This window comes from Dermacentor albipictus, chromosome 1 (genome assembly GCF_038994185.2).
Source record: "Dermacentor albipictus isolate Rhodes 1998 colony chromosome 1, USDA_Dalb.pri_finalv2, whole genome shotgun sequence".
NCBI lineage: Eukaryota > Metazoa > Arthropoda > Arachnida > Ixodida > Ixodidae > Dermacentor > Dermacentor albipictus.
Genome location: NC_091821.1, coordinates 103451737 through 103470904, shown reverse-complemented (window position 1 = coordinate 103470904; position 19168 = coordinate 103451737). Strand labels below are relative to the sequence as shown.

General features: G+C 46.6%; 1 protein-coding gene across 4 annotated transcripts in view; it reads left to right on the top strand.

Annotated features, from left to right (window-relative positions):
• LOC135914200 (GTPase-activating Rap/Ran-GAP domain-like protein 3) overlaps positions 1-19168 on the top strand; it is a 557065-nt gene that overhangs the window by 484693 nt on the left and 53204 nt on the right. For all 4 annotated transcript variants that reach the window (XM_065446945.1, XM_065446944.1, XM_065446946.2 and 1 more), the window contains 6 exons: positions 370-434; positions 1704-1770; positions 10509-10535; positions 11477-11552; positions 13262-13360; positions 16793-16896. In XM_065446945.1, coding sequence (XP_065303017.1) covers positions 370-434; positions 1704-1770; positions 10509-10535; positions 11477-11552; positions 13262-13360; positions 16793-16896 — 438 coding nt within the window. The remainder of the gene's footprint in view (positions 1-369; positions 435-1703; positions 1771-10508; positions 10536-11476; positions 11553-13261; positions 13361-16792; positions 16897-19168) is intronic.

Genomic DNA, 19168 nt, shown 5'->3' with positions numbered 1-19168 from the left:
ATTATTGTTTGGGCACAAGATAAGCTCCAAAGTGTGTAAACTTCTTATAGTGTAATATGAACACTATCCTGACATTTTTAATCACCCCAGCTAGCTTTGAGCCACACAGTTTCAGTGCGACTCGAACAAAGTTGTTTCGAAGTAACGCAAATATCTTAATGGGCACATGTGCCGCATCTTTTCTCATATCGCCAACCACAAATTAAACGTCGAAGCGTATTTTTACTTTCGAGCTCTAATGTCAAGCAAATATGACGTACAGTTTTTCAGACCTATTATAGCTCCTCTGTGAGAGCACGTTCAGAAATAAATGTGCTATAGCAACGTCTTGCCTGTCTCATATCTAATTTTGTTCACCTCTACTTGCAGGGAGCCCAAAGAATATGCCTATCCCACACACCGAACAAGCCACTCACAGTCAAGTCAATACTGAGGTAAACTTGCTCCTGTGGATATATCTTTGGTGCGCGGGAAGGGGAAGGAAGCTATTCTGACCTGACAAGTGGGCTGCGGATCGAATATGTATTTATGGAGAAATTTTATGCATGCCCATACGATCCGAAAAATATTTCTCGACCCCGCTGCAGTTGCATGCCTACCTCGCGTTTTCGGCCGAGCCCGTCTTAATTACTTCAACGTCAAGCAGAGTGCTTCGCCCCACCCTGCAGCCCCGCCCTGCTAAACAGCGCCGACCGTCGTACAGGCTATCGATGGCCTTCGGTTTATGACTTGCCGCGTTATGGGGAGGGCCGCTGTCAGATGCACTACAGACAAACCATCTTTCAACCTTTGAGAACATTACACGTTGGAAGCCTGCATCGGGAACGCTTCGTGCATCCATTCGTTTTTTTGTCGTTGTCCTCCTGAGCGTGGGACACGTTCACAATGAACGGCTGGTGGAGCAGCGGGCAGCCCGAACGAAATACGTGTTAAATTGTTCTAACCATGCTTTTTTTTTTGAAATTGAACTATAGACAAAGGAAGCAAGACAGGAGATGTCGAATAGAGCTCATACTTCGAAAATCGAAATACTTTCTCTTGAGCCTTATTCTTAAGGCCGAAGAGAATATTGCTTTATTCTTATTATCAAGGAGGCCGAGTGACAAGCTGCTTCCTGCGCTGCTATTTTTCTTTTTTTTAATTCCAGATCGGCTGCCTTAAGGCCTAGTAGTCCGCGCTGCAATTGTACCTGTTCATATGCATGAATGCGTACGCACTGCATTAGCGTGTCTTGTACCAGACGTGTTGCCGTGTGAAAGCGCAGTCCGCGCGTGCTATACGTACGCACTACGCAAAAGCCTCGTGAATGAAAGGACCGCCTTCTGCAGAAAATCTCTTTCCCCAGGTCATTCACCAAGTACCGCGCCGATCTACCACTGTATCAGCACTGCTATTCAGAAAAATCTAATTATCCCAAGACGCACAGCCACCTCATTTATTCCACTATAATGATTCTCTTTAGTGTTTCTTAACTCTAATAATCGTCTTAACTGTAATAGCTCTTCTTAATGTCTTTAGCAGTTTCCTAACTGCAGAGAAAGAAGATTCGCGCGTTAGCCTTCAACCGATTACCCCGCTCGCTGTGTTAGCGCCGAACCCTCGGAAGTATAAAGCAGTTGTCTGACACGCACTTGCTCCGTTTTATTCTTTCTTACTTTATTTCTTTCTCTATCTCTGTTTCTTCCTTTTTTCTTTCCTCGCAGCAACTTCGAGACACTGGACAGGATCGAAAAGGGGCCCAAGGAGATCTTCACGCCTGACATTCAAAAGGTGGGCTCCCGCACCCGCGGGGTGTCTTGGTTCTCGCCTCTGCTCGCTCCGGCCTGCGCGCATCTCGCGACCACGGTCCCCCTTCCACCCCCCCCCCCCCCCGGCCCTGCGCCGAACTGACCTTGGGCTCCTCATGATGCGCACGCGTATACAACAAGCCGGCCGAGGACCCTTCCACAAAATATGCAAGGGCGTGCGGCATAAATTTTAGCAATGGCGTTGCCGGGTAATCGAGACGGTACCGTTCGAATCTGCATGCATAATCCCGCCTCATCACGACCCTTCCATGGCGATCACTGCTCCTTCTTCTTGTTCTGCTTTAACGGTAGTTTCGTTTCCCTCTTAATCGCATATAGAAAGAGAGAGCGGCTGCGCCGCGAACCCGCCTGTTTGCCTTGGCAAGCGCCTCTCCGGGCGCCTCCGCGCTTCCTTTCCAGCGGCTAAACATTTGCTCAGTGGCGCGCGATGGTGCGAAAACAAAGGATCCGTGGGCGGCCGTGCAAGAGACGGCGAATATATTACTAATAGATGGTCGGTTTTGCGTGTTGATCTACAACGTGAACTGACACTGGGGACAGAAATGCATGGAGTATGCTGACGAAGAAATGCCGGCGTGGTTCAGGCCTTCCTTTCTTTCCTTCCTTTTTTATCCTTTTTTTTTGCGCAAAGAACAAGGATAATAGAGACAGATGAAACGGTCATGCACTCAATTTTCCACGGCTGCATCTTGAGGCCTGAGTTGATCACTTGCGTCTCTGCCATAGAAATGAACGATAGAGTAAAGAGCACAGCGTGGCATGTTTTCATATAAGCTGACAACTATATGAAGAGGTTCGAGCGCGATGAGCAGAATCGACCAACTTCCGCACGACTTGCTCATCAATCAGGTTGTACGAACAAGCGCACGATACAAATCGTCACCTTTCTTTCTCCGTATCAGCAGAATTCATGCCGTTGCGGGGGCTCGTTCACCTTGCATGCGTGGCATGCGAAGCAGCTACCCAACACTTGGCGATGGTTACTTGCATATGGCGCGTTGTAACCCTATGGCGTATAACAAAAAAATCGTTCAGATCCCGATACGAGTGATAGAAAGCGATACAAGGCGTACCAACGGGCTTACGTAAATTGAGTAGTGCGGTGGGTCGTGAGCGTACGTGCCTGTGACGACGGCAGCACGACGAGAACCACGCTGAAAACGATCGCATGGCGGCGACGACATGATTTCTACGCCGACCATTCCATACAAGCTTATATGGTGATTGTTGGTTTTTAAATATGTAAGTGGGCGAGTGCAAACTAGAAAAAGACAGACTGGGACGTCATCAGCGGGTACGTGTTTTGCAGTCCCACGTATCTATGGCAATGTCATGTGGCGTATGTAAAACGACGATGACACATGTACGCCAGCGAAGAAGTGTTGAAGCGTGACTAACTTGGGCGATCATAAAGTCAGTACAATGGTACACAGTTTGTGCGTAGCGTGCTACGAGGAAAGTACTGAAGAAAGCGGACCGGTCCCGGTGATAGCGCCGTCTAATTAACATGGCGGCTCAGAGCGCGATCTGTCGCAAGGAAAGAAGACGAGAAAGTTGGCGCACGCGCCGAGTATTTCGAAGAGCTGGCTGGCTTTGGAACGAGAGAGGTATGCATGCGATCTGATTAATACGCAGGCAATAAAAGAAGAAAAGAATCAGGGCCGAGTGGTTAGAGCACCGAGATGATATCCTCGGCGGCAGAGCTTTGATTCAACTGTCGGTCCACATTATTTTCTTTTTAGTAATACCCGCCGTGGTCGCTTAGTGGCTATGGTGTTGGGCTGCTAAGCACGGAGGTCGCGGGATGGAATCCCGGCGGCCGCATTTCGATGGATGCGAAAACACCCGTGTACTTATATTCAGATGCACGTTAAAGAACCCCAAGTGGTCGAAATTTCCGGAGTCGCCCACTACGGCGTGCCTCATAATCAGAAAGTGGTTTTGGCCCGTAAAACCCCATAATTTAATTTTCTTTTTATTAAAGCGAGGCGAGGCAGTAACCTACGTACCAGCGGTGCCTTGTGGTGGGCCCTTTAACACATAGTTCCGTAAAGTGATTACTGCAGAGAAATCTGGCAATGCAGTGATTTCACATGGCACCAATTCAAATAAATTCGTCTACATTTCGTCCTTCTAGTTCCTATCTCTCTTGTGGCTTCCTCTATTAACCTTCAAGCAACTTTTGCATCAAACATTTGTTTTATGACAGTGGTTAGCGTAATTTGCTTTGTGATCTGCTATCCAGCAGTTTCTAATCATCATTATCATCATCATCATCATATTTTTGTGCACGGCAGGGCGAAGGCCTCTGCCAGCGAACTCCAATTACTTCGTTCTTGGGCCAGCTGCCCCTATGTTAATCCTTCGCATTTACTAATTTCATCGCACCACCTCATTCTATGTCGCCTCTGTTCTGTGGGCACCCATTCTGTAATTCTGATAGACTACCGGTTATCTGTCCTACGCCGTTACATGGCCAGCCCAACCCAGCGCTATAGTGAAGAACCGTTTCGAAGATATAAAACAAAATTTTCTGATGGCGGCTGCTTCTGTCCAAACGTCCCGTACGTATGTTGAAGGACGCATGCGCAATAAATTCTCGTGATTTATTCATTCGCTAGAAATTACGTGGCGAATTAAATTAGCCGCGAAAACAAGGCACTTCTATTACCTAGAAAAAGTGTTGCTAGGCAAGTACACACAGAGCCTCAAAGCACCATGAAAGTCGACCCTACTTTGTTTACAAAGACGAGAAGCGCTGAAAAAATGCATGTACTATCTCTTGGTTGAATGATGGCAGCGCTAGACTAGCTGTAGTAGCTTTAGAATGAATTAAAGGAACCATGGGAGATTATCATATCGATGAAAAATCAGCTCTCAAAATCATTGAAAGAAATACGGTTTCATCTTTTACATGTGAAATAAGGGAAACCAATCAAATTTAATGAATAAGAGCACGCCCAGAAACATGCCGCCTAGTTTGTATCAGGGGACTATAACTTCGCGAGTAGGCAGAATGATATAGTTTAAGGCATTGAGAGAGTCTACGTCTTTACGTTCGGAAAGGCTCAGATTGTATTTGTTTCGTCTGCGATGTCTTGCATGATAGAACAGGGATAGGTAAACTGAGCTACATAAAGATGCTAGACTAGGTTCACCGCCTCCCCTTTTGCGAAATCACCATGTATTGAATGGGCTAGAATATATGCGCCCAATAAACTGTTTTAAATGTGTATATTTACCCTACAATAAATGAGTGAAACTGCCTACTACTTCAGCGATCACGTTCCTTATGCACTTCTCCTTGCTGCGTCCAGCTCCCTCGAGAAGTTTCATGTACCGTTTTTCATTATCTTCTGTCGTCGTTTTGTTTCTCTCTCTCTCTCTCTGTTTTTAAATCTTGGAACATCTATTTTGGGGATGACGTCTTGGTGAGCCAAGAAAAAAAAGGAAGCTTTCTAACCGTAAAAGATGCATGCATTTGGTGCTAAATTTCTGCGGCGCGCTATCTCAATCGCTCTCAGATATCAGTGTTGCTGACGCCCGTACACATTTATAAGCACGGAGTAAGATATACAGGAAAACCGACTTTGGCACTCGCCAACGCGTTTGCTCGGTTCGCTTAAAGGGCACTCACCAGGCCCCATTGCAAGTTTTGGTTATGCACTGGAAGCTGTAAAACGACGTCTAATGAGCATTTCATCGAAATATTTTTTTTTCGAATTGGTTCATTATTGTAGGAGATAGCAGAAATTAACTATCCTGTTACCATGTCGCAAGACGACGAGCGTCCCTGCCAACGGATACAGTCAACAAAGATACACACACACACTTTCTCTCTGCATCTGTAGTGTTCCCAAGCTATGTTCCTTCCCTACTTTCTCCCATACCGGAGCCGAGGGAAGTACCGCGGCATCGCGCCAGCCACCTCATATATATATTCGCTTCCTTCTATGTATTTCTTTTTGTGTGTGTGCGGCTGTGCGCCTTCTGCATTAGAGGATTAGTGACGATGAGTTACGAAACAAGCACTGCGAAGAGTCATTTGTGCGTGTGACTGTGACTCTTACTGGGAACGAGGTTCCTCGAGAAAGAGGGCGCTCGTCGTCTGGTTTGAAATTTTCGCTCCTTCCGGAGGGCAGCGCGCAGCACCGTAATACTTTGCAGACAGGGTCGTAAGCGCATCACGTATACGCTATCGTTGTTTGTTTAAAAATGCCAGGCCTGGTTATGAGGGCCCTTTAACAATGCCGCAAAGGCACTAGCCCTCGGCGCGCGCAGCACGCCGCCGTGCTCTCTGCCTCCGCTGCTCACCCTCTCCGCAACAGACCTTCACAACTGTTTCTCCCCGCAACTTCTGTAGGCCTCAACTTTCCTCTCATCGCAGGAAAAAGGGAACACTGTTAACAGACCAGTTGGATCTGCCATTTGTCTTACTCCGTGCTTATAGCCCAGGAAACATCTTGAATACTGTTTGTTTTTGGCACGTCTTGAGAAGAAACCGATGCGGGCGCGTACAGACACTTCTGACTGTTCCACAAAAGAGAAGGGGGAATGGTGTTCTTTAAATATCCGTGGACGGGTCTCTTTATGAGCGTTCTCTCCTATGTATACAGTCGCGCGGTCTTGCCGTGTATGCGTGGTCGCTGGATCGGCTTCGACGTCTCTGCGTCGCCGTTACCCCATTGCTGCCTGTCATTTCAGCGCCAACTTTGTTTCGGAAAGAGAGGTACCTTCAACGATCTGTGCGTCCAGTCGCGTAGATGGCTCGTGCCGAGTTGGTACACGGCTTGAGTCGCAGTTTCTTCTTTTTCCTCCCTCCTAACACGCGTGCTCGCCTCTTCCGCTGCGTGATTCGCAAAATTACGTCCTTCGCACGGCCTGCGGAACGCGTCTGTATAGTTGCGGGAGGTGCGGCCGAAAAAAAAGAAAACAGGGGGAGGGACGCGGAGGTTGGGGTAGCGCCAGCGTTATCGTATGTAGGGAGAGAGCGGCGCATCAGAGCGTGTACGGCCGGCGCACGGCGACCAGAGAGAAATAGATACCGTGAGGTAGAGGGATGGGGACTGAAAGAGGGAAGGGGGGGGGGGGGGGGGGTGTGAACGGCGCCTTGTGCCGCTCGAAGGCACGTTTTACGCATTCCGAAGAAAAGCGGATTTGCTCTCGCAGCATCACGCCGAGCTGCGCTCTTTTGGGAATGTCGGAGGCAGTGTACATAACGAGCCGCAGCGTCCTTTCCCGTGTGGCCGTGTCTTTCGGTTGTCCTCTGCTCTGCTGGTGTGTTTTATTTCGAGGTAGTTTGTTAGAGAGGGGAAAAAAAGAGAGGCAGAAGGATTAGGGCCCGGCCCGCTCGCCCTTACGCACATAAATACGTGCGCTAACAGACACGACTGCCATAGTAAGAATACGACGTCGCGTCTTTACGGCTGCCTGTGCACGGCCACGGTGGTTTATCTGCCTGGTCTTCCTTGCTTTTCTTTCTTTCTCGCTGCGGCGTAAGCGAGTCGGCGCATTAATTTAATACCGTTGGCCGCTCTTCCATCGACGAAGACGCCTGCGTGGTGGCTTGTTTTCAATTTGCGTTTTCGCGTGTCCAGCGATTTCTGCAGCTTGGTAATGTAAGAAAGAAATGAATGAAGAGAGAAAGAAAGAACGGAAGAAAGAAAAATGACACGTAAGGGTTCTTTTGACACTCGTCAGCGAGTTAGGTTTCGTTATGTTTTTCTTAAGCTGCCCACTTGAGCCTTCAAAGGGCACTAGACTGTGCACGTTGGATTAAGGCGTTGTTTTATGTACATTCACTACAGATTAACTTGCTAGAACACGACGAAGCCAGATCTGCAGCCTCTCCAGTATTGAAGTGGGGGCCGGCGGTGCCTTTTCATCCGTCTCACACAGTGAGCGGATTTTGATCGTTGCCTGGGGAGCGGAGTATGCGAAGCACCCCCACCCCCCTCTTCCCTATTCGCTTCAGTGTTGCTGAGCGGACTACTTGAGGCACTCATTTCGTAACGTACGGCACTCTTGGGCACAGGTGGGTAGTAGAGCACGCATTGCTAAACCAAATTGCTCATGCTGACTTCACGACGAAGCAGGCACTGCGGAGGACCAACTCTCCATATATTTTCTGACCACGCCGAACGGGGGAGACGCTTTACGTAGAATTTGGACACTTCTCTAACTAAAGACAGTCGTTTATGTGATTAAGCGTTGCAGTATATGACATACCCAGAGATGACGATTGGAACGCTCTTCCATAAGCACCGCATTTCTCGGACTATAATTCATGCTATAGACTATAGTACGTACAGTCAGCAAAGTCAAATTTGGCATGAAAAGTTTTATTTTTTTCGATTGTCTACAATCGCCGTGCAGTTGGTAAGCAAAATAATCGATTGTCCAACAATAAAATCCTTGGTCCTTTATAAGGCTGCATAGAAGTCAGTTGCAAAACCTGTAATAACTCTCATTGGAGTCGTTGGAACAGAACAGGCACGTCCGATTCGACGAACGGCACGTCAATCTCATCATCGCCGTGATGATACCACACCTCTGTTGCAGCAGTTTTTTAGTCCGGCTTTTGTGAGGCCATTGAGGGCAACTTGACATGGGACTTCGTGCCACGAAGAAATGGCCCATTTGTAACTATTGTTCAAGAAATACTATGTGTTCTTCCTAATTTTACGCGTTCTCTTATTTCTTATTCACATTCCACGAGATTTTGCCAATGTCATCAGAAATACAGTTACTGAAAAGCAGCCCACTAAGTATCGCGAGCACCATTATACTATCAGCTGGAAACATTGGTCGCGCCACAACGATCATTTACCTATGCTGTTTAGCATGGTAAAATGTGGCAGACACAGCCGGGTCTCGTTTTCTGCAAGCGCGCCATCATTCTCTAAAATGAAATCATGTGTAGTCAGCACTTAATAATAGTTCGCGCCACGCAAAATTTTATCTTTCTAACATGTGTAGTCCGCGGACTGTAGTCCAAAAAATTCAGCATATGCATTTTGATACCGTCAATTTCCATGGCATGCCAAAAAGAAAGGGGTCATAGTGCGCCCTAGTCTTTGAGAAAAGGACGTAACAAACGGATCCCTAGCCGTCAGCAATTAGAATTCGGACCTACACTCATAATTTTGCGCTCTCCTACTGTAAGGCAGGCCATGTTATTGCGTAGAACAGATAACCAGTGGGTACAGAATGGTTGCAGAGTTACAGAATGGATGCAAAAAAAAAAATGGAAGCGCAGTCGAGGAACGCAGTAAACTAGGTGGTGGTATGAAATTGGGAAACTTGCAGGTATAGGGTGGAGTTGGCTGACGCAGGGCACGGTTAATTAGATATCGCTGGAAGTGGCCTTTGTACTGCAGTGAACATAACATACAATGATGATGATGATCACTGTGATTGTGGTAACCATGTGGAAGGCAAATGGCGATCAAAATGGTACAATCGATAAAGTGGTACCTTCAGCCATATCCAGAAATTACCGCCAGAGTTCCTCCATTACTGTGTAGTTCCAATGAAGGATAACATTTACTGGGAGGGCACCTACAGATCTTGTAGCTTTAGAGATTCCACTTTTCTCTAAAGAATAGGTTATATATAAAATTTTATAATGGAAGATAAAAGTAATATAAACGACAAATGATCGGTATCGCTTCTCTGTACCATTATCGGTGTCTAGCTTTGACACATGCATCACCAGTTGAAGCTCCGAGTTTGGTGACGGCTCGGAATGGTTAAGCAGCGGCTTGTCCTCTTTCGTCGGGATTTTGGTTTATTTTAAGCCGCTTTCTTTAAGAACGCGTCAACATTTGGTACCAAATGACAACAAATTTATCTGCATGGCGAAGCAGTGCGAGCCATTGCCGAAATTAGCACTCGGAATACCCGATGCACAAGAGCCCATCTGGCCATAAAGCTATTCGGCCGCAGAAGTTTAGACGGCGATTGCCTGCTCAACATTGGATTGGTCCTGCTGGCCACCCCATTGCACGCCGTATTCACGGCAAACCATAGCTTCTGAGGCATACATAAGCAGCCGCGAATCCACGTGCAAAGAAAAAATAAAGGGAAAACGGCCTATTTTGAGAGATGCTTACAATGTGTCTGATTTACTGCCGGCCACAGCTCTGGCCGCTCTAATGTGCATACGGACCTCACAGGATACGCGGATGCGCGTCGAGGCTTGCGGCCGAGAGCTCGTTGTATTTTCGACTGTCAAGAACGCAAGCTCGGATTACATTGTCCGACTCCAATAGTTTCGCGTCGCTCAGTCAGACAATACGGCGTGGCCAGCTAATTATTTCTCCCATACAAACAAACGCTGTCTCCAACTAACTTTATTTCATTTCCTTCCAACCGCATAACTACAGTTGGTCGAAACTAAATGGAGTTGTCTTGTTCGCATAACTACCAGGCGTTTTATTGTTGATTTTTTTCTCAGTTATTTAGATCAAGGATTAGAATTCCGCTATCTGATAGAGGCGATATTTAAAAATTTTGGATCTTCTAAAAAAATAACAGCCGGTATAAACTGGCGTCAGTGGGACACTGATTTCTGTACATGGTGTAATTAAAATCCGCGTCCTATCTTTGACTTCACGCTCCTGTCAGTGAGTTGATCCATTTGCTAACACTTATGCTTAAACAGGGTCAAGCGTTCACGTCTGTATCTTTTTCTTCTAGGACCTGCTTTTGCTGGAAGAACAAGAGGTAAGTTTTTGCCCTGTCATTTAGCTGCGCCTTTTTCGAAACTTTTATAAAGACCGAGATTACGATTCGTCGTGGTTGAATGCGGCACATGCGTAGTTTCTTGCCACTCAGTGATCAATACAACATTACCGATTAAAAAAAAATAATCATGAGCCGTGTTTCTTTCCTCTTGTTTCTTTTTGCTCGTCAGTGCTGTTTCCCGTTAACCGGCCGCCTTGACTAATAATAATGTTTCCGTCGTCACGATTAATCGTAATCTTCTCGTACGAGCAGTGCTTGCGCAAGTAATTTTTTTGTGAATACAGGCCATGATATGACCGATCTGCTTTCCACACGCAGTGCGGATCTATGGCTCGCCAAGGTTTTCGTTAGTAAGGGCTGTTTGCTATTGGCCGAACGCCTTCGCTAACTTAGAAAATGAATATTTGGCACGAAGTATTGAGTACGTGTGTAGGAGGGGCGGGCTGAAATCGCGAGACGCACATTTATTCTTTATATGTACACCCAAGGTGCCGACTGGCGGATATAACGTATGTTGCATGAAAAAACGACAGCCGTAAGAAGTGACAGATAATGGAGTCAGAGTAAGCATAGGAGGCTTATTATGCTTACTTGAAATTTACAAATAATCCAGTCAACGCAAAAGAAAGTGAGCGAAAAGATAATTTGCCACTGGTAATTAACTGAACCTGCAACCTCTGCACAACGTCCACAACCTCAGCCTTAGAGCTTGCGAGTTTGTGAATGCAGTCTAAGGAACTCAACCGCTTTCGACAAATTTATCTTCGGCACTGCATGACCAAATGGAACTAGGCACAGAACGTGTGCAACGTCAATTCAGGCCAGCACTTTGTTTTTCTCGTATGCAAAGGTTTTGGCTGAGTCCAGTGTTGCAAATGTCTATGAAAGACTCGATGCTTTTCTCTTTCTCTGTGCCGCAGGGATCTGTGAATTTCAAATTTGGCGTGCTGTATGCTGAGGCTGGCCAAAGCACTGACGACGAGATGTTCAGCAATGGTGACTCAACTGCTCTTGCTTTTCTGGCATGCAATGTGCGTTTAAACGTGCCGCGACTTTCCCATCTCAATCACTGATAACTGCTGGCGTACTCTTAAGGCCTAAATATAGTCCGATGTAGGGTGAACGCGCGCACACGTTAGGTCACGTTGGCCAGAACAACAGCGTATGTATTTCGACAGATGGTTCGACGCACTGGCGCCGCGAACGTAACCCGACGCGGCCAACGCGCTGCGACGCGCCCACCGTCTAACGACGCTCGCCCGGGCGCCGATAATGTTGGACTACACACTAAAACAGTTTGCACCCTTTGGGGTGTATATCTGTCCCACAACAATAATCATCTGCCTTGCCTGCGTTTCCTTTCTTGAAAACTCGGCGCTCGCTACTTTCCTGTCGAGAATGCTGCGTCACACTGATAACGCGCATGCCGTTCGTTACTAGGAAGTACCGGGCTCGCAGTGTTAAAGAAAGGAAACGCATCAAGGCAGATGACGATTATCGTTGTGTGGCAGATATACACCCCAAAGGGTGCAATTTTCTTTACACTCTACACTCTTAGAAAAGTTTACACCCTTTAGGGCTTATCTTGTCCCACAACAATAATCGTCATCCATCTTGCCCGCGTTTCCTTTCTCTTAGTTTACACCCTTTGTTGTGCCCCTTCTGCCACACAACGACAATCGTCATCTGCCTTCATGCGTTTCCTTTCTTTAACTCTGCGAGCCCGGTAATTTCCTGTAACGAACGGCATGCGCGTTATCAGCATGATAGCATTCCCGACAGGAAAGTAGCGGGTGCGGCGTTTTCAAGAAAGGAAACGCATAAAGGCAGATGACGATTATCGTTGTGTGGCAGAAGGGGCACTCCAAAGGGTGTAAACTTTTCTTAGAGTGTAGAGTGTGCCACACAACGATACTCGATCGTCATCTGTCTCGTCCGCATTTCCTTTAACACTGCCAGCCCGGTACTTCCAAGTCACGAACGGCATGCGCGTTATCAGCATGGCATAGCATTCTCGGCAGGAAAGTAACGAGCGCAGCCTTTTCAAGAAAGAAAACGCAGCAGGACAAATGACGATTATCGTAGTGTGGCAAATATACATCTCAGAGGGTGTAGCACATTTGTTTAAGAGTGTAGCATCACTCTTAGAAAAATTTACACCCTTTGGGGCGTATCTTGTCCCACAACTATAATCGTCATCCGTGCTGCCCGCGTTTCCTTTCTTTAACGCTGCGAGCCCGGTACTTTCCAGTCACGAACGGTAAGCGTCTTATCAGTGTGACGCAGCATTCTCGACAGGAAAGTAGCGAGCGCCGAGTTTTCAGGAAAGGAAACGCAAACAAGGCAGAAGACGAATATTGTTGTGGGACAAATATACACCCCAAAGGGTGCAACTGTTTTAAGAGTGATGAGCGCGACTCACTCGCTCGCTGCTCTTCGAGTTTCCCGCCAAAAATGCACATGGACGTAATTGTGAAGGCCCTTGCGCTCCAAGAAATGCATGTCAAAGGAGGGGAAAAAAAGACAGACTTGGTCGGCGTAGATAATTTCACCTGCGTCTTTGTTTAGTTACTTGCCGCTTCTTGTCGAAACCGCTATACTTGTGCGCTGTTTATATATATAGCGTGCAGTAATTGTTGCGCAGGCTGTGCTGTGCTGTAAGGCTGACTCATAAGAACAGTGCTCTTTTCCCTTTTGAAAAACAGAGGTGGGAAGTCGAGAGTTCGACCGCTTCGTCAACCTGCTTGGCGAGAAAGTTCGCCTGAAGGGCTGGGACAAGTACCGAGGAGGCCTGGATGTCAAAGGTACGCGCGCGCGCACATGCCACCGGCGCCATTCCACAAATACAGCTGCTTCCGCCAGTAGCCACGCAAGCATGCGCAGAGACCACACGTCAAAATTGAAATTGACATACGTGATGTTTCTTGTTTTTCCTTTTTGGGGGATTTTTGTATCATTTAACGCCCCTAGCCCAGCACCAAAAACTGAAGTGCTTGTGGTTACATCGTAGCCTGATAGCATCTGTGAAAGGGGAACGAGTGCTTTGCGATTAGAGCATACGTAGGCGTGTTGTTTATGGCACCTTATAATTTGCTGTAGTGCAAGGAGAACGACCCAGACGTGGAATGCACGTGAGACAACGCACAACGCTAACTTCCAGTAACAGATTGACAGCCCTACTTATTCCCCGAAACGTTGTAGAACACGTTGCGAGGAAGGCCAAGCGAAACCACAATCAACGGTCACATTTTGGCCTACGCTGATTGTTAGAAGTTTGGTTTTCAGAGCGTGTAGATATTTGAGCCCCTTATTTGAAAAACACATCGGGGGTTCGATAACACATGTGTGGCCAAAATTTCCTGTGCCTCTAGCTCCTATAAACAGACCGGTGACGCGACGCCCCCGGCTATCTCAGAGGCCATGGAGCAAATCCGCGACCAGTTAGTCAGTCGTATACCGCATTCCCTTGACTTGCGCAAAATGTTGCATCGGGCAGACCGGGACATGCATGAATGACAGGTTGTGGGAGCGCAATAACAAATTAAAAAAACGTGGCGTCTGATGGTTTTTCGTGCCCTCTCTTGCGATTAGCGATGAAATTGCAATTAGAGATGAAACCATTACTATGGGCAGAAGGAAGTGAGAAATCACCGGCTTGGTTTTAGAAGCTAGACACATAGCAACTTTTGGTGACGCATGCGTTAGCATATCCTCGATATGGTAATCAAACAAAGAGCTGGAATAACTACGCATGCTGTAAACCAAAGAATTAGTAATCAGTATCCCCGTTTACATCAATGCGACAGTGGCGCATCGCATTTCCAAGCGCATTTGGGAAAGGCGATGCGACGCCGTTTACGTGTAGCGCATTAACTCTCGCGAGAACGTAGCGCCACATGGTGTCGTATAAGGGAAGTGCAGCCGACTTCCGGTGTAACTGGTTTCCGGTAGTGGGCCGAGTGCACGTTGGTGGCTGAGTGCCGACTGTACCGACTACCGAGAGCCTGACGCTTGTGCAAAATGCTTAGGAATGCAGCGTTCCGTCTCCACCTTATGCTACTTTTGTCTGCATGGGCTAACTTACACGTTATCTTGTACGCTGATGCATGCAGCATCAGCAGCGACGTCGTCAGATGCGGTTGACCTACATTAAAGTATTTTTGCGCGCAAGAGCGTTCGCGATGGCTCTGCCGTCAACGATCTAACAGCTCACCAATATTTAATTCACATATGATGGCAAGAAAAGCAGTGGTTTCCTCTGCGGAGAAGTAGGTTCGCGTAGAGCACGCTGCGGCGAGCGAAGTTGCCATGGGGGACCCTATTTTACTTCTCGCAGCTTCACCAGCATGGCAGTCCCGCAACTAATTCCTTCCCATAATTCCTAATGCAACGGCCCTGCGTTTACATGCTCCGCGAGAGTCGACTCGCACCCGTAAATCTACCCTCGCCTGGCGCATTAATGCGATGCACTAGAAATGCGATGCGATGCGACCCTGTCGCATTCATGTAAACGCGGCTTATGTGTCCGCGTCCCTGTGCCTGCGCTACACTAAGTTGGCATAGGACTATATGGGTTCTGGCTTCCCCCGTGGTAGCGCAGCGGCGGGTAGGTGTTTCGGCCGATGTGCTACTGAAATTTCGATAGAGGTAAAGCAAAAACGATCATGGAGCGATATTTAGATGTCTGCAACAGAAACTATGCGTTCAAAAAAAAAAAGAAAGCTAATTTGAGACGCTCGTGAAACGGCGTTCATCATAGGCAAGGGATATCTTTATCAATCAGTTAGTGCAGTGTGTAAAAGTCAGCGAATCGATCAATAATTCTATCAGCATGTCGGCAGTTTAGCTCTACGCACTGTTCCCCCGCTCGTCACTGCATTATAGGCAAGAGCAGTAGTATACGACAGAACGCACGCGCGGGTGTGTGGGCTGGATGCGCTTCTATACAAATGGTGGACTGGACCATAGTAGGCGGCAGGCAACTTGAAGGCTGCTTGCAGAATTTGTACATGTACGCTGTTGATATACGGGGTGTTTCTACGAAGCCGAAACACCCCGTTATCAGTTGCGTATATCAGCCACGTACCTGCCAAAGCGGCTACGAGGTAGCCGTTTTGAAATAGCAGGACGGTTCGTTCGGAGACATGCCGTCGGTGGTGGCGACCGCGGCGTTGCGAGTAATACGTGGTAATTCGTCTCTCATTAACAAAACGATGTATTAACAAACTGTATTAAGTAACTTTTAAACTTTCTGTTTCAGCGGGCTCATCGCAATCAGGAAATTGAAGCGAGCTCTCCGTACAAGCCATGTCAACTTTTGTATCTGGAAAAATGCGATTACCCGCGGAACTGCGGCATGATGAATTTCAGCTATTAGTGGTGCGCGAAAGCGAAACTGGGAGTCTGCAGCGAGCGCAAAGCCGTGTCCCTCGAGGCGGTGTTTTGCTCATGTAACCTAAACCCATGCTCATGTAACCCAGCAGCGGGAAGCCAGCGCTCCGAGCTACTCGCTGTCGCAGCGGGCTGGGTGCCCGCCGCTGTGTGACGTGAGCAGAACGTCGCCTTGACTTTTCTCTTGCTGCAGCCTACCAGTTTCCGTTAGGCGCGCTCTGATCGCCGAAATTTGTCGTGCCACATTTCCGCATTTATTACAATTTTTCCAGATCCAAAATTTGGCACAGATTGTACGGAAAGCTCGCTTCAATTTCCCGATTGCGATGAGCGCGCTGAAACTAAACGTGGAAGAAAAGATTATTAATTGGTTTTTGTTAATGAGCAAATTATTGTCCCGTATCACCCGTCACCCGTCGTCGCCACCACTGGCGGCATGTCACCGAAGAACCATCCTTTTATTTCGAAGCAGCTGTTTTAAATATTTCTTAACGTATTCGTAGAACCACCCTGTAACAGTCAGCAATGTAAATAATAGCGCACCGGGTGAGAATTTTTTTTTATGTCACTTTACTGAGGCAAAGGTAGGCGTTAACGAGCACAAATCTCGAGATATACGACGAGCGTTGCTGGGTGACAACAACAGCCGGATGTCCTTGCATTGAAAGCTGACCTGCGCATTTCAGGTATAGTTTACCTCACACAAGCTGTTACTGCGATTACACCATCTTGCAGAGTTTCCCTCGACAATAGTAAAACGCTAAGCTAGTTGCGTTTCTTGATTTATGGTTAGTCATGCTCCTTACACCATGCTTATTTTATTCCCTTCCACTTACCGCTTTCAGGCGACATGACGGGCAAGCACTCGGTCTACACTATCTACGAGGGCCACGAAATCATATTCCATGTCTCCACACTGCTCCCCTACTCCAAGGATAACAAGCAACAGGTTAGTGTGTTTGGACTCAAACACACCAGTGTAAGAGTACAATTCGTGGTGCTCCTGCAGCAGATCGAGATGGGAAGGCCCGTATACTCTGCTGATAATTGGACAGCGTCATAGTGGCTGTCACTCGGAGCTTCGTCGTTTCTCCGAGGGATATTTACTAAGTGCCTCGTCTGGCTTTTCGAATATGGTTCATAGATTCGAATCACGCCACGACACGCGAAAGAGGTAGCGGCGACTGAGACATTCTGAGGCAGTAATACATGCGTCCGCAGTTGGACGCAGCATCGCAAGCACCACCGTTTCGCTCACCGTGGGCCGACGGAGTCAGCGAGAGCCTTTCCCGGGCAACGTAGTAACGGTGCTCGCCTCGCATTTAGTCGAACCTTTGATCAACATTTGCGTCATTAGATCGTGGTCGGAAATCCGGGAGGGCCAATATATAATGAGCAGCCGCTCCTTGTCTTTTCGAGCTCGGGTGCGGAAGCGCGTCCGTTAGTTCAGAGCAACAGCACATGAGGAGTTCTGAACAGCTGAACTGAAAAAACAAAACAAAACAAAGCACTAAGGAAGACAGAACAAGGACAGTGACGTCTTTGTCTATCTTCCTTAGTTCTATGATTTTTTTTTTCAATTCAGCTGCTCAAAACTCGTCTTGGCTATGAACCAACTATTTCAGTTAAATACTATTATGAGCATATTATGAGCATGCGTGAGCATTGTTTCGCTCAATGCGGCACCTGCACCAGGTGGCCGCCGTGCTGTGCATATGGAAACCGCGGTTGGCTATGAGAGGGAACTGCTATGTACATCATTTAAAGACGCTATCTAGTAGTCAATTTTTTGAAAGAGTCCGTTCGCTTCAGTGCTTGTCTTCAAATAGAGAGACCACAAATCTTACCCCGCCTGTACAGGCGCCCAGTGCGTCTTTAACTGCATCTCTTATAGACATCTCCCAACATTTCGCATTACAAGTCAACGGTGAAGTTTGTATAATCGCACCTTCTAAACCATCTCTCAGGGCTTCCTCATAGAAAAGTTTACAACTTTGCTTAGTTTGTACGAATTTCCAGTGCTCTCTTTCTTGATCGTCAATTATTTTATGTAGTATTTTCACTATACCCAGGTGACGAATATATATATATTTTTTTGTGCTTAAGAGAAAGCTTTAGCTCAGGCCCAACACCGACGCGGCCTAATCAAATACACGTAAAAACGCAGAAACGTTTTTCTGAGATAACCCCTTGACCGATTTTGATGAAATTTGTTGCATTTGAGAGAGAAAGTTAAATTCTAGTAACTGTTGGAAGCGCAATCTTGATTTAGGGCTTGAATTTCGTTAAAAAGATTTTCAAAAATTCAGAATCTTGGAAAGAACAGAAGCACGAAGTTTACTAGCTAATAGCTCTACATCAAGAACAGATATCGCGGTTCTGTGGACGGAATCCATGAGATCATTAAAAGCGGACAAATTTTATATGTCATTTTACATGTTATGTTAATTTGTTACGTTGTTTACGAGGGTTTTGCAAAAGATGTAACTACATATTAATAAATTTTTTCAGATTCCTGTGTAAGATGTCAAATTTCTCCGCTTCAAATGTGCTATCAGGTACAATTCACAGAATTGCGATAACATTTTTTTCTTGCTGAGTTACGGAGTTGTAAACTTGATAGTTTCGTTTTCAGAAAATTTGCGATTTTTGCCGATTTTTAATAAAAAATTGACGACCTAAATCAAGAATTAGAAACCAACAGTCACTAGAGTTTAAGTTTTTCTTTTAAAAGCAACAAACCTCGTCAAATTTGGTGCAGTGATTGCCGAGAAAAAACGAATTCTCCTTTCACATGTATTTCGATAGGAGTACTCGAGCTAAAGCTGCCTCTTAACATTTCCCAGGCTCTTTGCTATAGTAAAGTCGTGCAATTAGTCTACACTGCCCCCCGTGCGAATTTTTATTTAGAGACCTTTTGTTTGTAATTATATATATATATATATATATATATATATATATATATATATATATATATATATATATATATATATATATATATATATATATATACACTCCCAGAAACGATTCCTATGTTTGATTCGCAATGCACCGTTCAATAAGTAAGAAGTGTCGACGTCTGCGCACTTCTTTTCTTGATTCTTGGTTTCGCATCGTTTGAATGCAGTCCGAATTCGACAGTATGCACCCTTCCTACATCTCTACTTGATCGAAGAACGATGCACCCTGCAGAGACCGCAGTCGCAGCATCTGAAAGTCTA